Here is a 12,617-nt window from a genome sequence, read left to right as displayed (position 1 = left end):
TAAAATCATGAACCAATAACATAATAATTGAAATCATTAACAATCCTAGATTCTTTTGTTTTAATTGAATAACACAAAACTTTTAATGACTTTATAAAAGTCTGAATCCAATAACCCAGATTTGTTAAGATTTTAAATGATTTTTTATAAATCACAAACTAATAACACTAAACTTTAACATAGTTTAACAAAATCTTGATCTAATAACAACAGATTCTACATAACATTTAAAATCTTTAAAACTCTATTCAAATCTTAAACTAATAACCCCACTAAACTATGTGTTTTAGATACTAATTTAAAATATGGTTATATTATAAATAATAACTTCAAGTTATGATATTTATACAAATGACAAAGGTATAATTATGTAAATAAAAATAAAAGTTATTTTGACAAATGTACTTCCCAATTTTTTTTTTTGTCAACTACTTCCCAATTAAAAATTGGATTTTGACATAATTAAAATTATTTTGACAAATGTACTTCCCATTTCCCAGTTATTTTGACAAATCGTTTTTCTGATTTTATCGTAAAACCGGTCCAATTAAAACCGGGTTATCTCTTTAAATGAATCTAAAGTGAGTAGAAAACCCTAATTTGTAACTACCAAACCAACCAACGAAACACACCACCCAACCGATCTCTCTCTCTCTCTCTCACTCTTTCTGTCTCTCGAGACTTTTGAAAATTCCCAATCATCACATTGAACAAATTCGATTGATTCACCAAATCAGATTCCAGAATCATCATCTTTCGTTTCAGTCTGATTTTGTATTGAATCATCAATTTTCTAGGGTTAAGCTTCGAAATCGCTTGGTCTTGTCAATTGGGTTTCTGCCAATTTCGAAACTTTTTCCTAGAATCGAGGTGGTTCTGGGTCTCCGGGATTGCCCATATTTGTGAAGTTTCGGGAATGGCGGCAGAGGATAAAAACGGCGGACGTGTGGGTGAAGAGAGTGAGTATTCGTCGGAGGACGAAGGAACGGAGGATTACAGGAAAGGAGGGTACCATGCGGTGAGAGTTGGTGATACTTTTAAGAATGGAGTTTATGTGATTCAGAGTAAGCTTGGTTGGGGACATTTCTCTACTGTTTGGCTTGCTTGGGACACTCATGGTTCGGTATGTTTCTCTTTTTACCCTCTTCTGCTAAGGAACCAATTTTAGGAAGAAAAAATGATTGCTTGTTGTGTTTCTTATCGACTAGGTATGCTCTGTTTCGGTAATGTGGTTTAGTGAGGTTATGGTTTACCTATAATGTGCATGAGCCAGCTTGTCAGATTGAGTTCTTAAGTGTTAGTTTCAGATCCCTGAGAATATCGTTTTAGCCTTTGGTTAACCTCTTTTGCTTTCTTTTCTGTGTATCCTATATTTATTTGGTTTTGAGCTGGAGGACCTTGCTTTAATTTCATTTCAAAGCGTTGACCACGCAAGAAAATTTATTGTTTGTAGCGTTATGTAGCTTTGAAAGTCCAGAAGAGCGCTCAGCACTACACAGAGGCAGCCATGGATGAGATCAAGATCTTGAAACAGATTGCTGAAAGTGACCCTGGTGATAAGAAATGTGTTGTAAAGCTACTGGATCATTTCAAGCATTCGGGTCCTAATGGGAAACATGTTTGTATGGTCTTTGAGTACTTGGGAGATAACTTGTTGTCTGTTATTAAGTACAGTGATTACCGAGGGGTCCCTCTCCACAAGGTTAAAGAGCTCTGTTTTCATATTTTGGTTGGGTTGGATTATCTTCACCGTGAGCTCTCTATTATTCATACTGATTTAAAGCCCGAGAACGTTTTGCTGTTGTCCACTATTGATCCATCAAGAGATGCTCGGAGATCAGGTGTTCCACCACCTGTTCTGCCAACCACCAAGGAAAATAAGGTTTCTGAGTCAGCTGCTAAACCTGAAACTAAGAGTTATACATACGATGGCGATTTGACAAAGAATCAGAAAAAGAAGATCCGTAAGAAGGCTAAGAAGGTGGTAGTTCAGGATTGTGGTCTAGAGGAAGCTTCAGAAGAAAATGAAAGAAATTCTAACTCTGAAGCAAGAACGAATGGCAATTCCACCGAGGAGAGGTCTGAAGGAAGTTCCACAAGATTAATGGAAGATGAAGAAGCCAGAGAGAAGGCTAACAAAAAGAATAGTCAGGGTAATATGAGAGGAAGCCGATCCACAAGGCATAAATTACTGAGTCATATAGAGTGCAAATGCAAATTAGTAGATTTTGGGAATGCTTGTTGGACGTATAAACAGTTCACAAGCGATATTCAGACAAGACAGTACCGATGTCCAGAGGTTGTTCTTGGATCAAAATACTCAACCTCAGCAGACATGTGGTCCTTTGCTTGTATTTGTTTTGAGCTGGCCACTGGAGATGTCCTATTTGATCCTCACAGTGGTGAAAACTATGACCGGGATGAGGTATCTTCTTATATATTCACTTTCTTAGCCGGTTTTGTATGAAGCTAAGCTGTATTATTCTTATGTGCAGTCTTAAACTGGTTGCTTTTCTTTCAGGATCACCTGGCATTGATGATGGAGCTTCTCGGGATGATGCCACGAAAGGTAAAGCTGATAAATATAGTTGTAGTGTTGTGACCACATAAGCATGAACAAATATATATATCTACTATTGAATCCTTTCTAAATTTAAGTAGTGTTGTGACCGTATAAGATCGCATGTATATGTATCTAGTATCGAATCCTTTCTAAAGTTGGATTTTAGTTTTTTTGGTTGCATTTGACCTGCAAATACTGATGGTTGGAACTCGGATAAACAGTAGAGCCAAATANTGGATTATCTTCACCGTGAGCTCTCTATTATTCATACTGATTTAAAGCCCGAGAACGTTTTGCTGTTGTCCACTATTGATCCATCAAGAGATGCTCGGAGATCAGGTGTTCCACCACCTGTTCTGCCAACCACCAAGGAAAATAAGGTTTCTGAGTCAGCTGCTAAACCTGAAACTAAGAGTTATACATACGATGGCGATTTGACAAAGAATCAGAAAAAGAAGATCCGTAAGAAGGCTAAGAAGGTGGTAGTTCAGGATTGTGGTCTAGAGGAAGCTTCAGAAGAAAATGAAAGAAATTCTAACTCTGAAGCAAGAACGAATGGCAATTCCACCGAGGAGAGGTCTGAAGGAAGTTCCACAAGATTAATGGAAGATGAAGAAGCCAGAGAGAAGGCTAACAAAAAGAATAGTCAGGGTAATATGAGAGGAAGCCGATCCACAAGGCATAAATTACTGAGTCATATAGAGTGCAAATGCAAATTAGTAGATTTTGGGAATGCTTGTTGGACGTATAAACAGTTCACAAGCGATATTCAGACAAGACAGTACCGATGTCCAGAGGTTGTTCTTGGATCAAAATACTCAACCTCAGCAGACATGTGGTCCTTTGCTTGTATTTGTTTCGAGCTGGCCACTGGAGATGTCCTATTTGATCCTCACAGTGGTGAAAACTATGACCGGGATGAGGTACCTTCTTATATATTCACTTTCTTAGCCGTTTTGTATGAAGCTAAGCTGTATTATTCTTATGTGCAGTCTTAAACTGGTTGCTTTTCTTTCAGGATCACCTGGCATTGATGATGGAGCTTCTCGGGATGATGCCACGAAAGGTAAAGCTGATAAATATAGTTGTAGTGTTGTGACCATCTAAGTTCGCATGAACAAATATACATATCTAGTATTGAATCCTTTCTAAATTTAAGTAGTGTTGTGACCGTATAAGATCGCATGTATATGTATCTAGTATCGAATCCTTTCTAAAGTTGGATTTTAGTTTTTTTGGTTCCATTTGACTGCAAATTCTGATGGTTGATACTCGGATAAACAGTAGAGCCAAATTTCTTTCGATGAGTTATGTTGTTTTCAATTGTAGATTGCATTAGGCGGTCGATACTCGCGGGATTACTTCAACCGACTAGGTGAACTAAGGCACATCCGGCGGTTGCGGTTTTGGCCAATCAGCAAAGTCTTAAAGGAGAAGTATGATTTCAGCGAGCAGGACGCAAAAGCAATGGCAGATTTCTTAATCCCAGTTCTTGAATTTGTGCCTGAGAAGAGACCGACAGCCGCCCAATGCCTAACACACCCATGGTTCAGTCCAGGCCCAAGATTACTGGAACCGGCATTGAAACCGCAAGAATCGAAAGGAAAAGAAGAAGACACAGTAAATGAGAACAGAGAAAAGGAAAAGGACGAAAGGGAANTTTTCTTTCAGGATCACCTGGCATTGATGATGGAGCTTCTCGGGATGATGCCACGAAAGGTAAAGCTGATAAATATAGTTGTAGTGTTGTGACCACATAAGCATGAACAAATATATATATCTACTATTGAATCCTTTCTAAATTTAAGTAGTGTTGTGACCGTATAAGATCGCATGTATATGTATCTAGTATCGAATCCTTTCTAAAGTTGGATTTTAGTTTTTTTGGTTCCATTTGACTGCAAATTCTGATGGTTGATACTCGGATAAACAGTAGAGCCAAATTTCTTTCGATGAGTTATGTTGTTTTCAATTGTAGATTGCATTAGGCGGTCGATACTCGCGGGATTACTTCAACCGACTAGGTGAACTAAGGCACATCCGGCGGTTGCGGTTTTGGCCAATCAGCAAAGTCTTAAAGGAGAAGTATGATTTCAGCGAGCAGGACGCAAAAGCCATGGCAGATTTCTTAATCCCGATTCTTGAATTTGTGCCTGAGAAGAGACCGACAGCCGCCCAATGCCTAACACACCCATGGTTCAGTCCAGGCCCAAGATTACTGGAACCGGCAATGAAACCGCAAGCACCAAAAGGAGAAGAAGAAGAAGCAGTAACTGAGAACAGAGAAAAGGAAAAGGACGAAAGGGAAGCTATGGAGGCTGGTGTAGGTAATATCGCCATTGATGGCTCTGAACAGAAGGGGACAACAAGAGAAGGACGTCAATGTGGTCGGGATATTCGCACATTAAAATGATAAAACTGCCCCCAAAGTTATTTGTTCGGCTTGTCTTGGGTTTCTTGTTTGAGATTTGGCTCTTTTCCGAATAGAAGATTGAGACTTGTGTGTTTTGTTTTGCTGGTTGAGAGGAAGATTCAAAATTTTGTTGCTCAGAACAGTTAAAGCTTGAATGTGGTGAGTATATGGAGACACAAATTGTGGATTCAGTGAGGATCAACGCAGTTAACTAACTCACATTCTCTACTTCATCAAAAATTCAAAAGAACAAAACACATTCTACTTAATGGAATAGAATTTAATATCACTTCTGCAAAATGGAGTTCAAATGTCTGAAACATTCATTAGTGATATGAAGTTTTTTTGGACACACGAGTGGGAGACACATGGCGCATGCGCTGAGTCTGAGCTTGACCTACACGATTACTTCGAAGCGGGTCTCAAACTCAAACAGAAAGCTAATCTCCTTCCTTCATGCCCTTTTACCAATGTTGGTATAACATTCGCTTCTTCTTCCCTCAAAAAATTTGATTCAAAATTATCCCCATTGTTAGTTATGTGCAAGTGGATGTTTTCTTATTATATTTTGTTTTTCATGATGTAGAGATTAATAAGATTGCTACCAAGAAGATGATTTGGTGTTTTACAATGGAATCTGAGAGAGACCGAAGTTAGAGGAGGAAGCGGAAGATCTCTATTTGGATTAATGATCTCTCGCTCATAACATTTTGATTCAATATAATCTACACCTGATCATCTCGAATAGATGACTGATCTAACAATTGGTCCACTATACGACAACAATCATCTCATTTTAATTGCTTAAATTAATGTGTCTGTCTCCATTGGAGAGAAAAGGGTAAGCTTGGAAGTTGGTAGTACTCTTGTTACAACGACGAACCGACAAGAAAAAAAAAACGAGATGAATCAACGGTGGAGTATTGCAAGCGGCATGCTCCAACTTGAGGGAGGGTGTTAGGATATTGTATGATATGATCATATCTCTTAACTTGGTAATCAAGGAGAAATCTTAATCACTTAATATATAATTTTGATTGCATATATTTAGGAAGATTTACATCTACCATTTAAGGAAATATCTTTGTGTATATATGAAGCCTTATGGCCATTGATAATAAACAAGAAAAATTTTTCCAAATTATGTTTTCTTGACAATTGAGTATTTGCTGAATCTGGTAATGAGCCTGCAAATATTACATGATACACAGCCGTTAGCATAATCACTACCCGAATGGTGACTACGCAGTAGGTTTCTAGTCAAATCCCAACCTCATAAGACAAATGAACTACAAATTAGAAAACATGATAAGAACTTGAACTTACCAGTTTGATACAACCTCTGATCTGCGTAATAACACGAGTAAACTCTTCTAGTTGCCTGTGAAAAACAAAAACCACCATTTATATAGTAAATCCACTTCAACTCATTTCATCATACACGATACGTAACGATAATACAACCATGTGTTTCTTGGATTCACCCAGAAGCAAACAGAAATATAAGGCAACAAACAGAACTTTGAAAACAAGCAGCATTTGAAGAGAGAGAAAAAACAGGTATATCAAACTTTTTAATCCTTTCCTCCCTTTGTGAAATATGGTCAAGAGCTTCTTGCCTGGTGAATTCCACATAAAAGCCGAGTCCTATATCCATGAATATGTGCCGCGAACCTAGCCTGAATTCAAATAGACACTCACATAAGGTGTAAACGAATCAGAAAGCAAACCTGGTAGGAATCCTATCCAGTTTTAATTCGCAATAATCTCAACATTTTCTAGCATCTAACATATAGAACACACCGAAAGTTCACTACTTAAAATGGTCATTAAAGGCAGAAGAGATTGTGCTCTTGCCAAAATGCATTAAGCTGCGCATGGAGACAGTGTATGACATTTCCCAGATAATGAGTTGACTAATATTAAACGAAAGAATCAAAAGATATAAAGTGACGTACACTTCAGCTTGCATGTAAACTTCTGAACCAAGGTTGACCATTGTTTTGAGACTATTCACACCATTTTTCTCCAGAGTTTCTAGGCTTATTCGCAAGTCAGAGCTAGAGTGGGAGTAAACACCGTTAAGGAAACAAGAATACCCAAGTTAAAGCTCAATGGACAACAAAGTACAGTGAACAACAACACCAAGAATAGTTCTTCTGGATTTCAAAAAACACAAAACCAAGTAAAGAAAAAACTGATTGGTAATTGAATCTGTCATTTTGACAGGGCCAAGACATGGGAGAAACTGACAAAACATTAAGAAACACCTTAATGAGATACACAATCCAAGAAGCAAGATTCTTCCCTATACAAAAAAAAAAGATACAGTACTTTTTGTTCTTCAAAGATCTTGTCCCTGCAAAACCAACAAATACAGAGACCACAATGACTTAACCTAATCCTACATACATTTACTCAAATTATAATTTTCATCTGCAAAGGAGATACCGTGAAGCAGTTGCGTGTACAAGCTTCTGTTTTAAACCTTTATCAATAATCTCCTCCAACAACTGCAAGTTCTTTTGGCGTCCCTCGTCCATTACTGCAACACAACCAAAACACATCAATCTTAAGGCTCAACAAAACATTGCTTTGTTTGTTTAATGGACCTAGAGTCTTGAAATTGTTCGTATTCCAAAATCTAAATACAAGCCAAGAGGGCAATGAAACTATACAGGAATTGCATTGAACTAATACTTAGAAGCATTTCATCGAACATGTGGTGAACACTGAACACCCAAGAGAGAACAAAAATCACTAAAATTTATACTTAAAATATGATGGTTCTAAACGAAACGCTATTAAACAAAGCATTCAACTTTATAGAATCTTACAGCGATGTTGAACGTCAGTGTGATACAGCACACTTCACAATCAACAATTTGTAACCGTAACCATCAATTCAATGTTCATGAAACACAAAATTGATCAAACGCTAGCTCTCGAGATGAGAGAAACCTAGCAAACGAACAGAGCTATTTTTAGAGTTTTACAAGTTTTTCAAGTTTCATATTTTTTGCATAATGAAGAAAACGATGAACAGCTTGATCTTAAAGATTTAGCAACTTCAGCTCACACCAATCGCATCTCTCCACATATTTTCCCTTATTTCCACCAATCACCCAGCTCCACGTGTTCCTCATACACTGCTACTAAATTCCCATATCAAATCTCCCCTGTTAGCAGAACCTTGCCTCAAGGTTCATGTAAACTTCCTTTGCTCATTGACTACCTCCCATGACGCCTCCTCCACATTCTTAAGAGTCCATTTGATTGAAACCATTGTAACATCTCTGCTTGGAATATGACTTCTTAAAGTCACGAGTGATGCAAGTCTGATTCCAGGGTCAAGGGTTTTACTCTGTTCCCAGAGTTTGTATCGCCATTTTTGCCATTTTTGCTAGATTTTAATCCTCTGGAGCTGTTTCTTTGCTTCAGTGACATCAACATTACAAACCTCTTTTCCCACATCCATCTGTACAGTCCATGTTGAAGCATAATGTGAGGAACAATATTCAGTTGAATTTGACAAAAGCAGTGTGTCTCTAGCTTGAATGTGAGCAGCAGGAAACTGTACACTATATGAGCGAACCGCCATACCAAAAGAATTCAGAAACAGTCCCTTCTTGAGTGATGCATTGTACTTGAACATCCAAGACTTGGGACGTTTTCGTTGCTTCTGCTCACTCTGCAATCCAAGAAAAAGACCATGGTTCTTCTTTCGTCTAGCTGATGCTTGTTCTTGACAATCAAACTCAAGTGTAAATGTCTCCTCATGATAAAACATTCGATAATAGACACTTCTTGAGTCAAATTCTCTGCACCATCTCCCTATATCAGCTGTTGGAGCAAATCGTTATCACAGAATGAATGTTCCATTCCATGCAACAGAGAGAATAAGCTCATCATACAAACATCTTAACACGTTTTCCCATATCAGACACAAGGTTACCAAACAAGTGGTTATAGGTGTGCATCTTCTTAGAGATGTTCTGCAACCATAAGAGTGGTTCTTCTGCTGCCCCATCATTACTTAAATCCTGCAACAATCCTTCTTCCACAGCTTTATACATGAACCACCACCTCTTGGACAACTTGTTCTTTTTGCTACTCATTATTCTTTGAAGACCAATTCTGATTTGAATTAGCCACTCATTCACCATTATTATCTTCTCATAAACAGTCTGTTCTGCATGTCCTGGATCACTGTCTATTACCCCAAGCATTTTACCAAGCAAACAACATCTCAGGTTAACCGCCCTGGCCACTTTGAACTTGAACCACCAAGTCTTTGAAAACCTTTTCTTTCTCAAAATTTGCAACAGATTCGTTCTTAGTGGCTTTGAATCAAACACTTTGCGTGCCATAGTAGCAGCATACGCAAGATCAAAATCTGACTTAGATCGATGTGTTCTCACAATTTCAGGTGGCAAATCATTATCAACATCCACAAATTTAATTGGCAAATCATCATCAACATCCTGAGATTCTATGGGAGACCTATGGCTAAGTTCCAAGTGAGAGATTGATGATACCTGCTGTTTGATAACAGAATCTGAGAACGAACCTTTCTCTTCAACATCAACCTCAATTTCTACAAAATCCTTCTCAATATCATTCTCTACCAAGTCTGACTCACTAACAAAATCATCTGGATCATCATCTATCATGCAAATACCTAAGTTCTTATGTTGCAGGTGATGATTGGGTGTTTCTGGTTCTTCACAAAATAGACATAATCCCTTCAACCTTTTCTCATTCATCTCCTCCAAAGGAATTTGTCGATGAAGCTTGTATGTGAAATTAGACATTGGCGATGAAATTTTAGGTACATCTGGAATACCGTTGCCTATATAGATTGGTTTCGGCAGAGGACGAGAGAACTCCGGTGACTCCGACCGCTGCGGCAAGGCTGGGCAAGCATCGAATTGTAGAGTCTCCTCCTCCACGTTCTCCGATCGGTAAACAATCAGTCGAATCTCTTCCTTCAGTTTAGCCATCATCTCGTCCATCTCTTGCTTTTGTCTCGCCATCATTTGTTCAAAACGAAATCGTGATCTAGTTTCCGCCATTGAAGCCGAGGAAAGATATGGCTCTGATACCTTTGATACAGCAAACTTCACAATCAACAATTTGTAAACGTAACCATAAATTCAATGTTCATGAAACACAGAATTGATCAAACGCTAGCTCTCGAGATGAGAGAAACCTAGCAAACAAACAGAGCTATTTTTAGAGTTTTACAAGTTTTTCAAGTTTCAGATTTGTTGCATAATGAAGAAAACGATGAACAGCTTGATCTTAAAGCTTTAGCAACTTCAGCTCACACCAATCGCATCTCTCCACGTATTTTTCCTTATTTCCACCAATCACCCAGCTCCACATGTTCCTCATACACTGCTACTAAATTCCCATATCACGGTGATGTATTGATGTAGACGGCGAGTGGCTCGTGGCGACGACGGTGAAGGAGACGAAGGCTAATTTGAGTGATTTGATCGCTCGAATCAAATCCAAAATATTTGAACCGGTTTATGATCAATTTTGGTTTTTAACTTAAAAGTCCTTCGGAATATAATTAATTTACAGAAAAGACCACCTAGTTTTTAAACTTACTATTTTACGCCCAAGGTTTTCGTTACATTTATTAACCAGGACAAAACAAATATGAGCACTGAGCAGAAACAACGAACTTACATTTATTTACATATTTTTTTAAAATGACCAAAAAAATGGGTTAAATTCCTAATTATGTTATATATATCACAACTTGATGCTAACCCTCTCTGACATCTTCATCACATTAGAGTAAACTCTATCGCCACCAATCTCCTCCTGACCTGAAGCTCCAGAAGCGATCCTCAAAACATCTTCAATGAGTCCAACATTACCCATTATGTCTACATGAGATCCGCTTTCCGTTCCTCGACTTTCCAGTAGACTTCCGGGCGGCTTGTGTTTATATTCCCGCACGAACGTCTCCATCCCGGACGGGTTAAACCTTGTTTTCCCTCTCCATCCCTTTGGCGCACATAAACCCTGCACTTATCACCGGTACACTCTCGTCTCCGTCCGCAAACCGAGTTCCTCCTTTTAGATAAATGTCATTATCTCCATCCACTGATCCATCTATCCGGAAAGGAATGCTGCTCTTGCATTTACTCGAAGGGGTTGTGAGCTTGTATATGTAAGATCTCTCTGTCGGAATCCCTACTCCGTAAAGACAGTACATCTCCATCTCTGGTGCATCCGGTAATCTGTTATTGGAATAAAACAAGGTATTCAAATTCCACCCATTTGTGTTTCTCTCAGTACTTAAGTTTACTATCAATAAGAGATTTTGTGACGACCTAGCCCTTTCTTGCCCGCCAAGGCACCAATAATATATATATATATATATATATATTTTTTTTTGTTTGATGTATGCCTACTTGCTATATAAAGAAAGGACAATGGGAAAATGTTTTTATACTTACTTGGTCTCGAGTGGATTGGACCAGTACTTATAGTGTCCATACTTAGGATCGTCAAGATCCTCAGCAATACCGTGTGAGAAATGAGCCTCAGCTCGTTTCATCATCTTAGGGGCTATAAAACGGAGAAGATCAAGAACAGTGGTGGCTGTGTAAGCTGTGTTTTCTGCTACTTCAACTATGCTTTCTCGGCTTATTTCACTGTACTCTGACCAAAACTCTCCACATGATGTGCTGTCATTTAAAGAGTCGCCTCCTCTCGACAGTTCCTGTTTAAGCATAGACAAAGAAAGATTAAAACGCAGTTAAGAGTCCATTGACCTCAGAAAAGGCAGGAGAGACGATGGCAAAAATTATTAATATAACCTTGATGTTAAGAGTATTTAGTTGTGAGGATGGCACTTCAGATGCTCGTTTTCCAAAAGCTATTATTCTTCCGTACTTTGCCGGTTCTTTCACCCAAGACTCCGATCTAACGCTGTCGTTTTGTCTATGGAGATTACTTTGTGATAATTTTCTCTTGGAGTCAATACAACTGTAGCCTTCTTTAGTATGCGAGTCTAGATCGCCCCAGATTGCCTCACCTCCTTTTGGTAATAAAGAAACTATTGAATCCCAGCTATGTGACATCCGCATAAGGTGTTCGAGTGTTTGCAGCTTGAGAAGTTCCGAGTCCAAGAGACCGGGAGCCAAAGATCTGAACCATAAGCATAACCGTTAAAAAAGCATTAAGCTAATTCAGATATTGAAAAGAACTTAACATTTCTTATGATCCTAACATAACAAGTTAAAGTAACTTAAATTCAAAATAAAAAAAACAAGTGAAAGTAACTTTAAAATGTCGATGGACCTAACCTGGCGTTAGCGATGTCTTTGCCCTCAGCAGAAAGCAAATTGCTAACGGCTTTAGGGACACCCAAAAAGGCGGGTCCAATGTTGACAACGGCTTTGACGTGTTTGGCGCACCAACCTGGACCGCCACCACCGCCTCCATCAGGAAGAGGTGTTTCAACCCATTTAAGGAAGTGAAGGAAATAGATAGCCCCCATTGAATGCGGAACCACCACCACTTTCTTATACCCGTTGGTAGCATACATTAGCTCGATTTTACTCTTCAGTCTACTTAAAGATTGGTCACGTACCTGCTCGGTTCCAATCCAAAAAA

At 38.6% G+C, this 12,617-nt stretch overlaps 2 protein-coding genes and 1 pseudogene across 3 annotated transcripts; 1 reads left to right on the top strand and 2 right to left on the bottom strand.

Moving 5' to 3' along the window:
* Window positions 606–5,167, top strand: LOC109124618 (serine/threonine-protein kinase SRPK-like). Of its 2 annotated transcripts, XM_010427609.2 has the most exons (5): window positions 606–1,123; window positions 1,454–1,984; window positions 3,070–3,486; window positions 3,582–3,629; window positions 4,542–5,167. In XM_010427609.2, exons 1-5 carry the CDS (start codon window positions 917–919, stop codon window positions 4,974–4,976), a joined length of 1,638 nt encoding a protein of 545 aa, XP_010425911.1. In that variant the 5' UTR covers window positions 606–916; the 3' UTR covers window positions 4,977–5,167. The 2 variants fall into 2 exon arrangements, with proteins under 2 accessions (XP_010425911.1, XP_010425910.1); XM_010427608.2 differs by lacking the exons at window positions 3,070–3,486; window positions 3,582–3,629 and adding an exon at window positions 2,522–2,569 and having other exon boundaries at window positions 1,454–2,425.
* Window positions 6,023–7,521, bottom strand: LOC104710947 (protein UXT homolog). Its single transcript, XM_019229343.1, has 5 exons — window positions 7,428–7,521; window positions 7,306–7,335; window positions 6,935–7,036; window positions 6,303–6,655; window positions 6,023–6,163 (listed from the first exon to the last, which is right to left on the bottom strand). Exons 1-4 carry the CDS (start codon window positions 7,517–7,519, stop codon window positions 6,457–6,459), a joined length of 423 nt encoding a protein of 140 aa, XP_019084888.1. The 5' UTR covers window positions 7,520–7,521; the 3' UTR covers window positions 6,023–6,163; window positions 6,303–6,456.
* Window positions 10,634–12,617, bottom strand: part of LOC104710945 — a 4,079-nt pseudogene continuing 2,095 nt past the window's right edge.

Source organism: Camelina sativa, chromosome 9 (genome assembly GCF_000633955.1).
Source record: "Camelina sativa cultivar DH55 chromosome 9, Cs, whole genome shotgun sequence".
NCBI classification, from domain to species: domain Eukaryota; kingdom Viridiplantae; phylum Streptophyta; class Magnoliopsida; order Brassicales; family Brassicaceae; genus Camelina; species Camelina sativa.
Note: the sequence above shows the minus strand (reverse complement) of the source record. Positions and strands in the feature narration are given on the sequence as shown.